The 19,509-nt window shown below is 46.9% G+C and overlaps 1 protein-coding gene across 4 annotated transcripts; it reads left to right on the top strand.

Moving 5' to 3' along the window:
* Positions 1-2,665: 2,665 nt before the first annotated feature.
* LOC116820011 (nuclear factor 7, brain-like) lies at positions 2,666-18,442 on the top strand. Of its 4 annotated transcripts, none has more exons than XM_032772207.2 (7): positions 2,666-2,814; positions 3,318-3,615; positions 4,945-5,040; positions 12,430-12,663; positions 14,104-14,123; positions 15,270-15,385; positions 15,527-18,442. In XM_032772207.2, exons 2-7 carry the CDS (start codon positions 3,343-3,345, stop codon positions 16,069-16,071), a joined length of 1,284 nt encoding a protein of 427 aa, XP_032628098.1. In that variant the 5' UTR covers positions 2,666-2,814; positions 3,318-3,342; the 3' UTR covers positions 16,072-18,442. The 4 variants fall into 4 exon arrangements, with proteins under 4 accessions (XP_032628098.1, XP_032628089.1, XP_032628106.1 ...); XM_032772198.2 differs by having other exon boundaries at positions 3,312-3,615; XM_032772215.2 differs by having other exon boundaries at positions 2,668-2,771; positions 3,312-3,615.
* Positions 18,443-19,509: the final 1,067 nt, after the last annotated feature.

The following is a 19,509-nucleotide window of genomic DNA, read 5'->3' as shown; positions in this document are numbered from 1 at the left end:
TGTAAAGAATCCTGCATTTGGCACACAAATGCTGTGGGTTTTACACACAAACAGTTGTACCCACAAGTACTGCAGTTGCAGTTCAAAGTGGTCAGAGCAAAATTTGGATCCTGAAACTTAAGAAAAAGACATGTCTGGTGTGAATAGGAATTAGGGTTTGATTCTGTTTCCTGTTTACGACATTGATTATATAAAGTTGGTAAGAAAATATTATAGATTTGATTTTTATAACTGATTTTTAAATTGAATGTGATAAACTGGACTTTTTCTTTAATAGGTGGTAGGACACCAAAACAAAAATGGATGGTCAGTGTCTCTGGCGCTGAATAGCTCTGTCATAATAACTCTCCCCCTGCTGTCACAGAGCAGAGACAATTACAGTAATCATGTGGCCTTGTCCCCTTTCTTTCAACTTCCTGATGTATTATTGCATCTCACTGCTTTACAGCAGGCGAAAAGGCAAAGATAAAGGCTGCTGCTGAAATAAAATTTTCTAATTTAATGTTCGGTAGAAAGGGCAGGAAAAAACCCAATACTGTTTTGGCTGCAGCTTCACATCTCCCTCTTCCTCCTCATATTGGAGAATGCAAAATTCTCACATTACTTGAGCTGTACATCCTGATTTGACAACATGTACTTATTTTTAAGAGTGACAATATCCCACAGCACCACTGAGTATATGCAGGCTTTGACTGAAGCACAAATCTCATAGGGTCTGGTTCTGCCCTCCATACTTATGTTCGGTAGCACCTTACTCTGCAGGTGTATCTGTGCCTGCTCTGGGTCCAGTGGGAACTTATATTCCACACACTCACATTTAGTATTGTTTAATTGTGATTATTAGCATCAGTTTTATAAAATAAGGAGGGTACAGCATGGAGCCACAATGGAAAACCAAGTTTATGTGGAGCTTCTCTCCAGTATAGCATTTGACTAGGGTGTGAGACAAGCAGAGCTGAGCAAAACATTTGCAACAAGTAATTTCTGAAAGGGATTTTAACCTCTTCTGTTTGCGAGTGGCTGTGAGCAGATGGTGTATGCCATGATGCCTGCAAAATCTTGACAATATTTAGGGTGCTAATGTGCAGAGACCACCACCTGGCATGCTGACAAATATTGTCTCATTGTTTACTTGTATTCCCCTGTCTGTCCCTGTATCTGTCAGTCTCTTGATTTATAAAGATTATAAATCGCTTGTGGCAGGAACCAGCTTTTTGTTCTGTTTCTACAACTCCTCACACAATGGGGTCCTGTTCTATGATTAGTGTCCTGAGGCACCAGGGGAATGCAAATAATAAATAACTCCTCTGATAAAATTATTATCTGAATGTATTCAATTAAAATAGTTCAGAATTTTTTACTCTATGGCCGAGTCATGAATTCGAATTATTTGGTGTCTTTCTGAAAGTCCCAGGTCCTGATATCAGGCAATTACATGAAAATGCCAATTTTTATTTTTTTTCCTTCTTTTTTTAACCAAAGTTTCTAGCCCTTGTGGTTGTGGAGCAAACTTGAAAAGATGACTCTTAAAGGGTTAAAAACCAGCAGGCAAATAAAACTAACTCAGCATGTTTTGTTTGACTCTCAGGACTTTGCGGGTACTGGGACTTGTTTTTGAAAGCTTGGTGCCAGCGATCCTATAGTGGGGAGTGATTTGGGGGATGGAAAGTGCACTGAAAAGGAAATCTCTTGTCCAGTAAGCATATTTCAAGGGGAAAGGCCTTTTTCTCCCCGGATTTACACCACCCTGCAATCCATGCTTTCAACACGACTCTAGGCGTCGTGAGATCAGGCAAAATCTGGCCCTCAGCGAACAGGACCCTGGAGCCAGCCAGGGCTTTGGGACACACACCTTAAACTAGGGCAAGTTTGCAAAATCAAGTCTGCGGCCCGGGAAGGCGCTTTCCAGCAACCTAATTGATGGACGCGCCAGCCCAACCCTCAGGTGTAAGGCTGGGGGGCCCGGGGGTGTCGGCCAGGCTTGGGGGGCGGCACCGGGGGGCAGGATGCCACGCCCCCTTCGGTAACACGGCCGGCCCCGCTGTCCTGCTCCGGGGCAGCCCTGCCTGCAATTGGGCGACGCGTGACCGCACAGCTCTGCTCCGCGTTGGTGCAGCCGTGCACTCGCCGGGAAAGCGGGTCGGCGATAGAGCCGGAGCGCCTTGGGCCGTTGTTCGCTGTGCACCGTTTGCGGAAACGGGAAGCGGTGGAGCCCGCCCACCCGACGTAAGGGGGGAATGAAGGCCGTTGTTGTCGTGGGGTCAGGACCCCGCTGATGGTGGGAAGAAGGTGGTTTCTGCGCCCGTTGGGGTGGGGGGTGTGCAGGGGCAGGTGGGGAAGTGAAGGTGGGGCCAAGATTGGGAAGCGAATGAAAGGCGGGTGGCCAATTGGGGGGGAATCAGGGGGGGCAGATGGGGCAATGAAGGGTTTCCGGGACCAGGGTGGGAATCAAGGGAGGGGCAATGGGGGGGCAATGAAAGGTTTCCGGGGACCAGTGGGAATCAAGGGGGCAGAATGGGGGCAATGAAGGTTCCGGGACCAGGTGGGGGAATCAAGGGGTGGGGCCAGATGGGTGGAAGGGGTTCCGGGGACCAGGTGGGGGGAATCAAGGGGGTGGGGCCAGATGGGGTGGGGGCAATGAAGGGGTTCCGGGGACCAGGTGGGGGGAATTAAGGGGTCAGGGGCTGTTCAGGGGGCAGCTGTGGCAGGGCAGGAGCATGCAAGACTTTAGGCGTGGCGGTGGAAGGTATGCCAGGAGCCAGCTGTGCAAAGTGTGGGGGAGGTGGATGTTTTCTATCCCTGTGGTTTCTGTTGGTGATCACTTTCCTTTCCCCAACTGGAAATAAGAAGTGCACCCTACACAGCTGGCAGAGGGCCTCGCTGGACTCAGGGTTGCGTCTCCCACTCCCAGCTTCTGTTAGGGCCATAGGGTTAATTACCCAGAGAAGCCTCTGAGAATTGTTGCTGAAGTTAGGGGAAGTGAAAGTAACTGATTCAGCTCAGCTTAAAGAAGATCCCTTGCCTGGAGTTCACTGCACTGCAGTAAACTTAAACATGTCTCTTTAGAAACCCATAGAGAGGACAGTGCACAGAGAGTTTGCAAATCACAGGGCCCATTCGTAGTTTCTGGGCACTTGTGCTGTAGCAGAGTTCTGGCAATAAACCCTCTAACCAACTGGCCTGCTTATGTGTGGCCAAAATAATGTGTGGAAAGAGGGTCAGGGTAGGTGCTGGAGAGTGTCAGATGTCCAGAGTATGTGGGCGGTGGAAAAGGGGGCTGGATGTTTATTTCATTCTGACCTCTCTTTGAGATCCAGGAGCGTGCTGTGTGTGTGAATAGGAATGGCTGGCCAGAGTCAGGAGCAGAGTCTGAGGGAAGAGCTGACCTGTGCCATCTGCTATGAGCTTTTCAGTGACCCTGTTATGCTGGAATGCATGCACCATTTCTGCAGGGCATGCATCCAAGGCTACTGGGGCAGGTGCCCCCGTGTGGCTTCCTGCCCCCAGTGCAGAAGGGAGTTCTCCAGCCGCACCTTTCGCCCCCACTATCTGGTATCGGGGGTGGTGGAGAAGGTGCGGAAGTGCAGCTCAGAGGACCACAAGAGAAAAATGCAGGTGAGTGGCTGTTGACATGCTTATTTAGAAGGCAAAAGTCATAGTAAAATCTGAGGCAGAGACACATGCCTTAGCGTAGAACAGATATCCGACATGTCTCTTACCCACCCACTTCTCTGAAGTAGGCTCATTCAACTGTGAAACCACCTGGGCAGAGCACAGTGAAGACACTCTCTACTTCTCTCACTGACTGGTTCCCTATTCCTCTCTCTAGCGTCTGGCGAGTTGCATCTGTAGTTTAGCTTTTGTGCTGTTGCTTCTCTTGCATTGCTCACTTGTTGCTGCCTTGTGACATTGATCACACGTTATTGTTTGTAACATGTAGGGGCCCCGATCCAGGATTAGGGATCCATTGTTAGGTGCTGTACAAACAAGTGATAAGACTCCTTGCCCCAGAGAGTTCAAAACAAACATTAAACCCCATGCAAATTTATATCCCCAGCTCTTATGTATGCTAAGTCTGGAGTTTCTCCAACCCACTAGTTTCAAACGTGTGTAAAAAGTCAGCTTAGTTCATGACCATACACCTCAGGTTGGTTGGTTGATTGTTTTTGCCTTATGGGGAGTCTTGGATTTGAACAGCTGCTACTTGCCCTTCTAGAATCAGTGCCATACATGTAGGCTGATCCACTATAAATCCATAGTATGCCCACGTCTTGAATATCGCATGTAGATGTGGTCACCCCATCTCACAAAGATGCATTGGAATTGGAAAAGGTTCAAAAAAGGGCAATAAAAATGATTAGGGTATGGAACGGCTTCCATATCAGGAGAAATTAATAAAACAGATTTTTCAGCCTGAAAAATTGATGACTAAGTGGGGAGATGATAGAGGTCTATAAAATCATGACTGATGTGGAGAAAGTAAATAAAGAAGTGTTATTTACTCCTTCTCATAATACAAGAACTGAGGGTCACCAAATGAAATTAATAGGCAGCAGGTTTAAAACAAACAAAAGGAAGTATTTTTTTCATATAACGCACAGTCAGCTTGTAGAACTCCTTGCCAGAGGATGTTGTGAAGGCCAAGACTATAACAGGGTTCAAAAAAGATCTAGATAAGTTCATGGAGGATAGGTCCATCAATGGCTATTAGCCAGGATGGGCAGGAATGGTGTCCCTAGCCTCTGTTGGCCAGAAGCTGAGAATGGGGGACGGGATGGATCACTTGATTGCATGTTGTGCTCATTCCCTCTGAAGCACCTGGCATTGGCCTCTGTCGGAAGACAGGATACTGGGCTAGATGGACCTTTGGTCTGACCCAGTATGGCCATTCTTATGTAAAACAGCAGAGTAGTGAAATGGTCTCCTTTTATTTTTCCTTCTTAGAAACATCTTGAAAATGCGCTGCAAGCTCGCCAGAGAGAGATGGAGAACATTGTGCAAATGAAGCACACAGCAGAGGAGGATATTTGCAGTCTGACGGTAATGCCAGTTCTCCCAGCTATACTCGTGTAGGCTCTGTGGCAATGCCTTTCACTTGGATAAGGGAAGACTGGGAGGTTACTGGTAGAGGTGGTACACGCCCAAGAGCCCCCTGTAATAATATACTGGCCCTATCCTTTACACTGCTGCTGCTACAAGCTTGCCTGCAGGATGAGTAAGGATCAGGCAGGATATAATCAGAGCTCTTCTATCTGGAGAAAAGAATAAAAATGGAATATTATCAAAAGCCGAGTTATCTGGGCCCTTGAACAACCTGACCAATAAGCAGGCTCACAGCAGATACCTACCATCACTGTCGTCTTATGCCAAGTATCTTTTTTAGACAATGGGCAAAAGATTAAAACTAGCAAAGTAAAAATGCTGCAGAGACAGCAAAGAATAGCTCCTCAGTCAAGGCAATGATCGATCTGCTGAGATGCCTTTGCAGAAGAGAAGATGAATAATTGTAATCGCAGCGCTTAAAGAGAGAGCCTAGGGTAATTACAGAGGAGTGTACAAAGCCAGGTAAAGGCTCCAGAACCTTAGTAAAATACATCAGAGCTTTTCCTCAGCAGTACTACATCTTGAGCCAATGGATCTGTCAGATTTCTCTAAGCCACGTGATAAACTTTATTCTGGGGCATACTTTTATAGTTGCGTATAATAGCTCATTGGGTGACAATTAACAGTGTCTGTGTGTCTGGCTCTTATGGTTTTAGTCAAGATTGCTGATTTTTATATCTATCTAGATATATCGAGATCTATCTAGATCTATTGTGTGTGTGTGTGTACACACACATGTGTTTTCAGAAGCCAAACGAGAATTACCTAGGGATCCTGAATGAAGTTTGTCATTCACAAACTAGAAAGATATTACCTACTTAACTTTCAGAGACTGTTTCCAGAAAAGAGGCATTAAGTCCTTGTTAACACAGGCAATTACTGGATTCTGATAAATTGGTGCACCAAAGCTTAGACAGGGTTCAGATTGCTCAGTGCATGATAAAAGATGACATCTGGGCTAGGTTGATGAGCAGTTGCTAGTTCTGGAGGGTTGCCAGACTGGGTTTTTTTGTTTTTTTTTAACTGAAAAAGCACTGATGTGACCACAAAATCAGTCAGATCACAGGTCTGTTTCCATGACAGAGCAGTTAGGTTAATAAACAAATGTAAATATTCCTGTCATTGTAGAGATAACATGGTGCCTATAATGCACTATAGTTCATCTTCACTCTTAGAACATTAGGAACCCAAATATCCTTTTCTGAGTTTTCTCAAAGTCAAGTTAAATGTTGTGATACAGGCTGACTCACCAAATTACTATAGATAAACCCCAAAGTAATAGTGGCTGCGATATAATTACACTTAACTTTTGGAAGAGAAAAGGTACCAAAAAATAGCACAGTGACACTAAACTTCAGAAGGGAAAAAATCTGAGGAAGCTGGCTAAGAAAGCCCTTCAGAAGTAAGGAAATTAAAATTCTTGGATTTAGTGTTGAGCCTACCAGAACAAAACTGCAAAGAGCATAAATGCACCAAAACTGAAAATGAAGCAGGAAGGCAAGAAATAAGTTAATATGGCTAAATGGCAGGGCTGAGCCAGTTATCTAGCCCAAACAGGTATCCTTCAGAAAATGGAAATCCATTCCTAGTGAAGCTAATAGAAGGGAGCATAAACCACAGCAGTTGATGATATGTAAGAAAGAAATTAGGAGGGTAAGATGGCACTGCAAGAACAAATGGCCAAAATTATAAGACCAAATAACAAATTCTTTAAGTGTAACAGAAGCAGGCAGTCAGCAGGAGAGTCAGTAGGTTTGTTAAATCAATTAAAGAGGATATGGGCAATGCAGAAACAGAACATTACTTCTTTCCAGCCGTCTTCACTACAGAGGATATTTGGGAGATACTGACTACCTGACAAGAGTAGGTATGAGGTGCTCTCAGAGACTGAGATGTCAAGAGAAGGTGCTGGAACCAATTGAGAAATTAAATGCAAAAGTCTCTAGGAATGGATGGTTGCACCCAAGAGCTCTAAAAGAATATGAGAATGAAATTGCTGAACTGCTAAGAAAACTCTTCAGTCTCTCATTAAAATCAGCTGCTATCCTGGAGGCTAGCAAGTGTATCTGTGTCTTAACTGCATTGATCTTACTCCCAGGGTGAGCTTGGGAGTTACTGTAAACTTCATTTTAATAGCAGGGAAATTATTGGTTGAGACAGTAAATAAAGATAGTTATAAAAATTTGATTTAATATAGTATGATGAGAATAACCCAAATACAGCTTCTAAAAAGGGATGTGTTTCAAGTCAGCTAGAATTTCTTGAGCTTGTCAATAAAATATGAGCCAAGGAGGGCTAATTGATACAAACTTTTGAAAGCCTATGACAAATTCCTTCCCAAAAAGCTAGCGAGAAAACGAAGTGGTTGTGGTTACATAGATTGTAAGCTCTCTGGTGCAGGAACCATCTATTTTGTGTGTTTGTGCAGTGCCTCGTGCAGTGGGAGCCTGGTTAGGGTGACCAGGTGTCCCGATTTTATAGGGACAGTCCTGCTATTTGGGGCTTTGTCTTATATAGGCACCTATCATCCCCTGTCTTGATTTTTCACACTTGCTGTCTGGTCACCCTAATCCTGGTTCGTGACTAGAGATCCTAGATGCTAGAACAATACAAATAATAATGGAGTGAGAGGAAAAGTACTGCTGTGAATAGAAACTGGCTAAGAATCAGACAGCAAAGGAGTAGGAACAAATGATCAATTTGCGTCATGGTGAAAGATGAGCAGTGGGGGTGCCTGAAGGGTCCAGGCTAGGACCAGTGCTGTTTTATATGTTAGCAGTTTGGAAAAGGGGGGTGAGCAGTGAGGTAGCAAAGCCTGTGCTTGACATAAAATTATGTAAATCAGAGGAGATGAAAGAGCTTCAAAGGAACCCAGGCAACCCATGTGAACAAGCCACATTATGGCAGATGATATTCAGTGTTGACAAATGCAAGTTAGCTGTAATTGCACAATGGAAGCAATAATTTGGATTCTGAATTAGCTGTAATTACTCGGGGGAAAAAGCTGCAGGGCTTATTATGGACCTCCCAATGAAAGCTGCCATTCAGTCTGCTGCAGCAGACAAACGAAATAATGGGGACAAGAATAATACTGACTATTGTGATGCTGTTATAAATCACCAGTGAGTTCTCATGTGGAATACTTCATTCAGTTCTGGTCACCTCATCTGAAAAGAGATACAGCAGAACTAGAAGGGCAGGGGAGTTCAGAGACTGGCAAGGAAAACAACTAGGGGCCAGGAGAGATTGAAAACGCAGAGCTGTTTAAAGGAGCTGGGGAATAGCGAGAGATACATACCAAATGCTATAGAGAAGGTAAATAGAATGCATCCATTTACCCCTTCTCATCAGACAAGAACAAGTGCATGTTTGGTGAAGCTCAAAGGTAGTATGTTTAAAACTGACAAAAAACAATAATGTCTTTCTTGACATGTAATTAACCTATAGAATTAATTGCGCACACATCTGTCTCTGAGTTAGCATTTCAAATGCAGAAGCCCAGAGCCACACTGGGGCTCAAGACCTCAGACTAGGGATAAAATTTTCAAAGCCTCCAAAGTGACTTATGAGGCCAGTTCACATTTTTCAAATTTAATTTTGGGACTTAGGCTCCTAAATCACTTATGCCCTCTTGGAAATTTTAACCTAGGTCTAGAATTTAAGACCTGTAAGTTGGCAGCAGGTTTAAAACAAACAGAAGGACATATTTTTTCACACAACGCACGGTCAACCTGTGGAACTCCTTGCCAGAGGATGTTTTGAAGGTCAAGACTATTACAGGGTTCAAAAACGATCTAGATAAGTTCATGGAGGATAGGTCCATCAATGGCTATTAGCCAGGATGGGCAGGGATAGTGTCCCTAGCCTCTGTTGGCCAGAAGCTGGGAATGGGCAATGGGATGGATCACTTGATGATGACCTGTTCTGTTCATTCCCTCTGGGGCACCTGACATTGGACACTATCGGAAGACAGGATACTGGGCTAGATGGACCTTTGGTCTGACCCAGTTCGGCTGTTCTTATTACTCCCAGATTGTTGTCAAAGCAATTCGGACAAGGTCATTGAGTTCAAAGAGGTAATTTGAAAAGTTTAGTTCAGTGACTTTTTACTTCTGACCTTAGTGGCGTCCACGTGGCCCCAAAGCAGGGTTCCAGCAGTGCCTCTAGCAGGGAAGGCTAGGGGAAGACTTCCCTTCTATCCTCTCTCTGTCTATATTACATTGCAAGAGTGTTTAATTAGAGAAATCAAAGGCAGCTGTGTTGTGCCCCTCCCCCCACCACCTACTGCTCGTTTTGAATCTTAATCCAAAGAGCCACTCAGTGTAGAATAAGGCCTGCTGTACGCCTAAAATGAAGGTCAACCTAGCAACATTGCTCAGGGCTATGAAAAAATTTGCACCCTGTGCAATCTAGTTAGGTCAACCTAACCCCTACTGTAGAAGCATCTAGGTTGATGGAATAATCCTTCCATTGATCTAGCTAGAGCCTCTCAAGGGGTGCATTAGCAGGAAAAACCTTCCATCACTGTAGCAGATGTCTACACTACAGTGATGTAGCTGCAGACGCTTGCAGTGTAGACATAGCCTAAATGTCTGCCTGCAGCTAAGCTGTGTGTCCTGCAAGCTAAAATCAGCTGGTGCAGAAAACAAATGCTAATTGGTGGTGCTGTAACAGTGTACTAAATTCCTTTGGAGAAAATGATCTACTTGTTAAATTCTGTAAAGGCAGGGCAGGGGCGGCACTGAGAATACCATCCTTATGGAAGCCACTTACCATTTAGGCTTCAGGCCTACTCTACCTGGACACATTCACTTTAATGCATCTTATCCTCCAGGGCCCAGTGTGCTGATTTCACAGGAGAGTCTGCAGCTTTAGTCGAGCTCTTCTGCGTCCCAAAATGTAAAAATAACAATCTCTACGGGTCTGAGCAAGTCACTGGCTGGGGGCTGCGGATTAGACCTCTGCCACGGAGCCGGCAAAACGCTCGGTAACGGCCTGGTGGTTGGTGTGCCATGACCAGTGCTTATCACACTGACCGTAATTGTCTCACTGTTACCTAGTGCCTGTTTGTATCCACCTGCTATATTTCATCATGTGCTTACATTGTAAGTGTGACGGGTTGCCCCCCTTTAAGGTGCCACCTGATGTACTGGGATACCCCTGAGCGTGCCTGTTCCGCCAGCCTGGGCCCCTTTATTCTGTCTTGTTGAGTCAGGCTCTTAACCCTCCTCTAGCTCGTATGCAGGCAGAGCTAACCCATCTGCAGAAAGACGCAGACACTGAGATCAGCTCTGGGAAGACTCAGCTTAAGAGACTTGCCCCAGGACTCAGGTGTCCACCTCCCTTGGAGTGCAGACCCAAAGGTATATTGTCTTGCACTGTGCAGAAAGATCTGCCCAGTGCGAACTCATAAAAATTCACCCTCTCCCTCAATGTAAAGAGAGAGATGTACAGCTTCTTGCACGACCCCCCCCATTATGAATTGCCCAAACTGGGTTATGTTATAAACCAGAAATAAAGACAGATTGTAAGTAATTATAGGGATAGGAAACAGAGCCAAGTGGATTACTGAGCAAATAAAACAAAAAATGCATATTAAGCTTAAGATCTTAAAGAGACTGGTTTCAAGAAGTAATTTCTCACCCTAAATGTTATTTTAGGCAAGTTGCAGAGTTTCTGTAGCTTAGAGTTCCAGTTATTTCTTCTTACCGTCTGGCCTCACCCCGGCCTTTCCCATCAGGTTAGTTCCTTTGTCCCTCCAGGTACTTTCAGCAGCTTTTCTTCTTGGGTAGGCAGTGTAGGAGAATCTACATCAGGGGTTCTCAGATTGGGGGTCACAAAGTCATTACATGGGGGAGTCGCAAGCTGTCAGCCTCCACCCCAAACCCCGCTTTGCCTCCAGCATTTATAACGGTGTTAAATGAAAAATACTTTTTTATATATGTATAAGGGGAGGTCGCACATAGAGGCTTGCTATGTACAGAAGTTTGAGAACCACTGGTCTAGATTAACCCCTTCCCCAGCCTTAAAAAAGAGTTATCTAAGACAGGAAACCTTTGTTTGATCCCCATCTGCCTACAATGGAAAAATACCAGCAGCGTCCAAGGTGGCATTTCGCATCAGGTGGCAAGACCACCTGACCTGGTAGTGTCACAGCTGCATCCAAGGATGCCTGTCAGGAAGGAGAGAGATTAGTATCTTCAGTGTTATCATTTCTTCCTAATGGCCGATCAAGGCTGTGATGGCCGGTTGTCTGGTGTCTCCCAAAGACACACACAATTGTTTTTGTTGCATAGTCAATATTCCTAACTTTAGATACAGAAATGATGCATGCATACAAATTGGATAATCACATTTAGTAAATCATAATCTTTCCACTGATACCTTACAAGACCCATCTTGCATAAAGTATATCTTAAGCCATATTCATATCATATATATTTATATTTATTTATATATATATATTTATATATTATATATTCATATATTTCTATGAAGAATATTGGGTATAACGTCACAGTAAGTACTTTAGGACAGGGACTGTGTTTGCTACTGCTTGATGGTGGTATACAGTTCTGTGACCGGGGCCGCTCTAGGCATTAACATTTAATATTAGAGATGTAAATAAAATAGCTGGATATGAACTTACTGAAACCGCATTTATCTCTTTTTGTTGTATTTTTAGTCTTGTTATTGGGAATGGCTAAAAACAGCAGTTGCTGGACCAAACAATCCATATAAAAGCAGGGGCATCCTTGAGCCACTCTGTCTAAGCAGGTGAAATTAGCCCCTTTGCTAATGCCTTTTGGATGCTGTTCCACTTTCACTGATCATCAAAGTCCATCCCCAAGTTGCCCAGAAGTGTATAACAGCCACAAAGAGAACTTGGACTCATGAGACGATTTCAGTCAGTAGCTGGTGTGTTACTGTTACCATAGAATCATGTTGCAAACGTTGTTCGTACAGGTAGCAAGCCTTGGCTGTGTGAGCAGAAGCTGTACATCAGTGGGATCACATCAGTATGATGCTCAGAAGTGGTTTTAATTAAATCTGGAGTGACAGACTTAGAGGGAAAAAATCATTAGAAAAGGAATTGACATGAGCCTTCCAGACTCTTCACTGTGTGCGTGTGTGCATATATATAAACCAGGTGTGTGTATCTGCTTAAAAGTATCCCAGTCATTGCTCCCTTGTAGATTAAAAGCCCTTCATTTTTATTTTATCTCTTGTCCTCTGCCTCATAGTTTTGGAGATTTCTAAAACCCTATAGGAACTTGACCTGCAACCCTTTTCACTGTGTCTTCTATGGCATTTGCCTCTGCTTAGAAAGCCTCTGGGGAGCTGAACTCTAAGATTCGGGCAGAATTTGAGCGGCTTCATCAAATACTGGAGGAAAAGGAGAGAGTTGTGTTAATGGAGCTGGCCAAAGAGGAGGAGCAGTTATTGTTGAGGCTGCGTGGGGACATCATGCAGCTGGAGGAGGGGATCTCAGAGCTGAGAGAGAACATTGAGCACATACAGGAAATCCTGAACAAGACAGAAGACTCATTACTGCTGGAGGTGAGATTGTTCGGCCAGCTCTTAACACGTTGAGGCTTGGGGAGGAGGGCGAAGGATGTTAGCAGGATACTGACACATGATGGGGAGAGCTCAAAATCTGAATCGGAAAGTTGGAGAGCAGCAGAAGAAACTATGTGCTATAGGACTGCCCAGGACTCTATGCTTACAAATCTGAAAGGGAAGCAGCAAGGCAGGGCAAGAGTTACAGTCCAAAATTGGGATCCACAGATCCTGGGTGGTCTAGAGCTCTTGCTGTGGTCCCTGCAAAGCTGTCTGGTCAAGGGGTGACCTCCTCCCTCTCTTTCCATCAGCTAAATGACATCATAGGAACATTAAAATACGTTTGAATGCTTCCCTAATTACTTTTCCATGTAAGCAGTTGCAGAGGTTGCCACAAGGATGTTTTGTGATTGTGGATGGGAGGGAAGGAGGTGGTTCATGAGACAAGTTCTCTACTAAGATGTGGTCTGTACTGGGGAGACATGTAGGGACCCTGGGGCTGGCAAAAGGAGCAGTGGTGCAGCACTGAGCATCATTGTGAGATGGAGCTGCCAAGGCTCATGTAAGAAATCATCATCCATCATTGCTCTTGGCAGCTGTGAATAGCTGGCATGCAAGGTGAGTGAGTGAGTGAGCGAGCCACTGCTGGGAAAGTGTGCTTCAATGGTCAAAAGCACACGTGGCATGTCCCCATGGGCAGCCATGCCCCCCACCCCTCCCCATTGTGTGTGGCAAGATCTCCAAGTTAGTAGATGGAAGGGGAAAGGGTAAATCCTTGGCACTGTTGTCTTTGCAGAAGCTCAGGTTGAAAACAGGCTGGCAGGTGCAGGAGAGGGTGTGAAGAGGTTGACTCCTTTACTGGGAGAGGGATGAGGAGCCCCAGATAATGAAGGCAGGCTCTGGTGACTTCAGGTAGCTAAAGGTGCACTCAGTGTATTTAATAATAAAGCACGTGCCTTTACCTACTTCAGGTTCCCAGAGCCAGCTGTGTCCTTTGGAGCCCATCTCAGTAATCATGTTTAATCTTTGAAAAAATCCTCTGAGTAGAAGGAAATCAGTCCCAGACAGGCGAGTGAAAGTATACAGGGGAAGGGGAGAGAGAGAGATTGTTTATGAGTGAGTGAACCCTCTCTTGAGACTGACTGTTAGAGAGACAGCTGCAATTTTGTGTCTCACTTCCACTCTTCTGGATCTTATTCTCAGTCCCTTGGACTGAGGCATCTTAGATGTGTTCAGAGTCGTCCTCCTCAGCCCCTAGCCCTCCAAAACAACCTTGGTTTATATACACAGTGTCCATCCCCTGTTGGGGTCCAGTTGGACAGGTGTGTTTATCTTCTCTGTGTTTGAATGTGGTGGCAGAAAAGAGGATAGTTTAATTTATTTGTGCAGCTGTACGAATTAAGGATGGTGATTGTTAATTTTCTCTGCCTTTCATTGCAGGTGGAGAGCATGGCTATCAGGTACGTGTCTGGAATTAAACAAGCTGTTTCCCTTTTCATGAAGCTTTTATCTCTCCTCCTTGGCTGGGGACAGTGGGAAGAGAGGTGTTATCTTTTTAGTTTTTAAAGCATTGCTAATTGTCTAGCAGGCCATTGGCATGGAGCCAGGCGAGGGGAGAAGGATCCGTCCCCCAGCAAGCACCAGATGCTCTCATGTAGAAGTGCTGGGCTTCTGGGTTAGGTTCAGTGGAAGCGTGGGCTATAATGGAAAAGGGAAAACGGAGTTGCAGGTCCATATCTGGGTGCGTACAATGAGCATGAATTACACATCAGGGAAGAGTGGAGAACTGTTACATCAAATGACGGTGTACAAGCTAAAGAGGAGGGCCGTGTGTGATGAATATGGAAATGTTGGTGATGTTTTTATTTTTATGCACGCCCCTGTTGTCTCTGTGTTTTCTGCTGCTGTACACTGACTGCAAAGGGAAGGGATGAGGTGTTGGACTCGGGTAGCCACTTGGCTGGAGACCAGAGTCATTAACAAACTGAATAGAGGCTACTTGTGTGAATGGAGGATCCGGAACAGACAATGGAGACATTCACACCCAAAGGCCAAGAGGAAGGATGATTTCCCCCCACTTTTCTGCCAAGAAGCAGAGCAAAGACCCCCAAGAGTGGGGCTGAGAATATGGTCAGTGGTGTGTAAGTCGTGCTCATTTTGCATACCTGCCGAATGGTGAACCAGTGCATGTTGCTCTGCTTTACCAGCCACAACACCATGTCCATCTCTGCTGAATTTGGCCCAAGGCTTCTGGGGCCTTACACCTTCCTTCTCCAGGGCATTTCAGCCAGTAGGGGAGCAGGGAGACAGAACAGCAGCCTGTCTCAACTTGGAGGTTACTGTGTATCTACCAATCACTCTGCCCTCAGAGTGACTTCCTGTTTGATCTCCTTGGCAGGATATAACCCACCCCCCTGACCTCTTGTTGTGTATCCTGCTCCGCTCCGCCCATTTGCTCTGGTCCCTTGCCTCCCGCAAAGACCTCACCTCTAAAACACCCCCAGTCCAAATCTTCTTTTCTAGTGGGCTTTTGCTAATGGCTTTGTAAAAACAACAAACTCCATGTCTGGACCCTGCCTCACTCTTGCCCCATCTTGCTCGCCCAGGCCCCCGGTGCGTGTGCGTGCACAGCCCTCCCTGGACATAGAGTGCCACAGAGAGCGGTACAGCGGCCCCCTGCAATACATTTTCTGGAGACAAATGCTACAGTCAATTCACCCTGGTGAGTGTAATACAGTGCAGGACCCTCGGGGTGGAAATGTCCGGGTGGGGAGGTGGCCAGAGGAGAGGCGCCTAGGGAGGGGAAGGCGCTTAGAATGAAAAACATGGAGCAAAGCCCTGGCAAATTCTAACTCTGTTATAGCTCCTGCTCCGCTGACATTTGACCCCGAATCAGCCCACCCTAACCTCATCCTCTCCAAAGACCTGACGGCAGTGACTGAGAGCGACAGGCGCCAACCTGTCTGCAGCAGCCCCAAGCGTTTCCAGCAGTGTGTGAATGTCCTGGGCTCCGAGACCTTTGACAGCGGGAGCCACTACTGGGAGGTCTGGGTGGGCAGCAAGACCAAGTGGGACCTGGGGGTGGCAGCAGAGTCCGTGGACAGGGCAGCTAAGGTCAAGCTGTGCCCTGAGAATGGTTACTGGGCACTTCGTCTGAGGAACGGGACGGAGTATTGGGCCACTGCCACCCCGTGGGTGCGCCTTGCCCCGAGGAGTTGTCTCCGGAAGGTGGGGGTCCTTCTGGACTGCAGAGAGGGGAAGGTGGCGTTCTACAACGCCGAAGACATGACCCACCTCTTCACCTTCCACCAGGCTGCTGCGCGCAGGTTCTGCCCCTTCTTCAGCACTTGCTTCAGCGACGGCAAGCTGAACGTGGAGCCCATGAGAATCTGCCACCTGACTCTGTAAGGGTGAGGTTGGGGGTGGGAGGGGTAGGAAGTCTCCCCGGAAGCCGTGCAGATACCAAAGAGACAACAGGTGGCCCTGGGAGCTGGTTTTGCTTTCTGATTTGGCTGTAATTGCTACTGCTTGGACTGTCCCTAGAATAGGAGTCGCCTGCTAGAACAGCTCAGTTGGCTCCCCCCTGCACTAGTGCTTGGCCATTTACTGTTTGAGCAAATGTAGCAAAGGTGCGTGGACTTTGATCAGTCTAACCTGTAAATCCCAAGCCTCTGGAGCAGAGTCAAGGAGAGTCTCTCTATTTGTGGATTTATCCTGTGGAGAGAGAAGTGACTGAACCTTAGTTCCCAGTATTTTGTCTTCTGTTCCCTGCCTTGGCACAGGGGCGAGGGGGTCCTGGACTCTCACCTCAGCAGCTCAGCTTGAGCCATAGCATACTGTGCACTGAGGTTTCTCCAGCCTTTCTCCAGCAAAGAGATGGTGCATCTCACTGCTTTAAGGGCCTCAGAGCAGCCTTGTGCAGCAACCAGTGACACTGAGCTGAACACAGCCTCTTCTCAGCAGCCGCCTTGGTACAGACTGTAAGAAGATTCTAAGGAAACTAGGCAACCTGAGTGAACAAGCAGGAACTGCACAGTGGAAGCAATGATTTGGATTCTGTATTAGTTGTAATCACTCAGGAAAAGGCCATGAGGCTCATTTGGGACTACTCAAACAGCTGGCTTCAAAGGGCTCCCTCCTTTCTGGGACTAGAACGAGCAGGTAGAAGTCAGGTGGTAAATTCTAGGGAGCTCCTGGTCAGTGGGTAGGCGCTTGTTGCATGGTGGGGATTGCATCTTCATGACACAGTGGACAGTGCTGGCTGTGAGTGGAACAAGCATGGGGACAGGGGATGGATCTTCAATGACTTACTGAGATTTTTCTTCTCTTTATGAATTTGATCTGTGAAGTGGACACTGCTTATTCTAGTGGCAAACATTTAGGTGCCAGCTTGTTGGGGTGTTACAAGCCCTGAGGAACCAATGGAGGGGAAGGAGAGCTGTAGCCTTACTGACCTTCTCTGCCCCCCCACCCCTTCTCTGCACAAACGGTGTGGCCTTTAACAACCATGCACTTCTCCCACTGGAGACAAGGTGGGGGGCTCAGTCCTCCCTTTCCTGCCTGTGAGGAGAGGACTGTCCCACCCAGTGCTGGAAGTGTAACCAGGCAGTCTCAGGGACTCTCTTGACAGCAGGGTAGAGAGTCTGGAACCTCCTGAATGCAAAACTCTTGGGAGGAGGAAGGCAATTCAGGGGCCAGGGGGCGTCTGCTATTGTTACACGTCGAACTCACCTTCCCATGTCATCCGTCTGAGCGGTGTGTGATTTGGTCTCGGATTGTTCGGCGCTACAGCCATTGTCTTTCCCTGCGCCCCTAGCGGAGAGGGGAGTCGAGCCGATGTGGAAGCACCTCTTGTGACCACTGCTGCTCTGAGTGGTTGCCTCCCCCTCACACGCCTCCTGGCAGAAGTCAAGTCTTCTCCAGTGCTGCTGGGGAGACTACTGAGGGAGGCAGTAAGCTCTGTTTAGATTGTAAGCTCTTTGGAGCAGGAGCAGTCTTTTTGTTCTCTGTGTGTACAGCCCCCAGCACCCGCAGCTCTCACGGAAGTCAGTCAGAGGTGAGACCGCAGCAGCTCCCAGGGGGCACTCAGCGCCTTGCAGTATTGAGCTTTATGGCTGCTGGCAGAGAGGTTTGGAGGTTTAGGGAGACAGAGCTGCCCTAGTGCCACAGTGTTGGTGCTGCAAGTCAGGCGCACTGGCAATGATGGGGTGGATGGGGAGGGGCTGGGGCTTGAGTAGCAGGAGTGCGGAAGATCAGACTTGGGCTACGTTGGCACAGATGGAGGAGGGACCCGAGGGCTGGAGTAGCAGGGGTGCTGGAGGTGAAGGTTGGCGTGCATTGGCAGAGCTGCGTGAGAACTTGCACTGTGCCGTGTGACCATCTGTTCAGTGCAGGGATCTTAAAATTCATGTAATCTTAAAATCTTCTGCTACACAATCCTCGGCAGGAATGTCTTCATTCTGCAGCCAGCACTTCTGATCCTCAGCCCGTGCTCCACTCTCACATCAGTGCTTGAGCAGTTGGTAAACTGGCCTTTTATCTAGTGCTGATGCTTGAAGAATTTCTTAATCCCAGCTGTGGAATCTCTTCACTTGAAGTTTGTTTCCTCAGAGGATACGAGGGAGGGGTTCCTGCTCCTGCTCCCTGCATGCCAGCAGAGGGCACTGTCCACTAAGTGAATGTAATGAACAGCTCCATGCTGACAGGCTATTATAGCTGCAGGTGATCATATACTGTACTCTTAGCTGCTGTGCTGCTATTAAAGCTTTTTAGGAAGACAGCTGCACGCTGCCTTAGTCTTACTGTTTTACCATCCATACACTCAAGCGATCCCGCCTCACCTGGCTGCAGCAGAAGAGGGGCGCGTGTAACTCGCCCTGTCTTTTTGTAGTTCTGGCACTAGCTTGTTCCCCTGTCAGCTGGGCTAGATGTGGATTGTGGGTGCTGGGAAAGAATGGAGGGTGGCCTTGAAGAAAAGGCTTGGATGGGGAATCTGAGGCCCCTATCACCAGTGTAGCATTTAGGTTAGGGAAGAACCCGTCCCAGCACTCCTTACACGCAAGATGACGATGCAGTGAGAGGATGCTGGGTAATGTGGTTGTCTGTGGTCTCGCTGGCTGGGACTCTTATGCTGCCTTTATTTTAAGAAAATTCCTTCTGCGGGGATTAGAACAGGGCACTCCGTTCCCCTTCCACTTACCCACTCCCCAGACGTGGAGATCTGAACCCTTTGCCAACTGCTGTCACTCTTTGTAGCCTCAGTGGTCACCTTCTGCTCCATTTGGCAAGTTGCTTGGAAACAAGATGCAACCGTGACTAGGTTGCAATCAGTGAGTGGAGAGAAGTGAGGTATTTTCCGTCAGAACTGTACTGGTGAAACTTAACCCAGGTTCTTCATGGCCTGCCTCCTTCCACCCTGCTCCCTTTCAGGGTACACACATGTTCTGGCTGTGCTGGGCAGCCTACACAGATGAAAGGGGGTTTTCCATCTGTGTAGGATCACCACCTCCCCGAAGGGCGGTAGCTGTGTTCACAGAAGCGTTCTTCCAGCAACAAGCTGCATCTACAGTGGAGGTTAGGGCAGCACACCGACATTGGTGTGGGTGTGGTTTTTCCATCTCTCTTTTTTTGACATAACTTTGTCAGCCTAACTTAAAAGTGTAGACCAAGCCTTAGACAATACAGCTTTACTTTGTGTCTCATCTTTTGTCCCAGCTGTGTCTCTAAACACACTATAGTGTTACCTAATAAACTGGGACAGGGGGAGAGAGAGGATCAGCATAGAGTTCATAGGCATCCTTGTCTTTCACCCCATATGCCAAGCAGTCCCTGCTTGACTGAGATCAT

This window comes from Chelonoidis abingdonii, chromosome 7, assembly GCF_003597395.2.
Source record: "Chelonoidis abingdonii isolate Lonesome George chromosome 7, CheloAbing_2.0, whole genome shotgun sequence".
Lineage (NCBI taxonomy): Eukaryota > Metazoa > Chordata > Testudines > Testudinidae > Chelonoidis > Chelonoidis abingdonii.
This window is presented reverse-complemented; position numbering and strand designations above follow the sequence as displayed.

Coding starts and splice junctions, on each gene's coding strand:
- LOC116820011 (XM_032772207.2), top strand. CDS start 3,343: ATGGCTGGCCAGAGTCAGGAGCAGAGTCTGAGGGAAGAGCTGACCTGT. Junction 5,041..12,429: donor AGGATATTTGCAGTCTGACG/GTAATGCCAGTT, acceptor GCCTCTGCTTAG/AAAGCCTCTGGGGAGCTGAA. Junction 14,124..15,269: donor GTGGAGAGCATGGCTATCAG/GTACGTGTCTGG, acceptor TTGCTCGCCCAG/GCCCCCGGTGCGTGTGCGTG.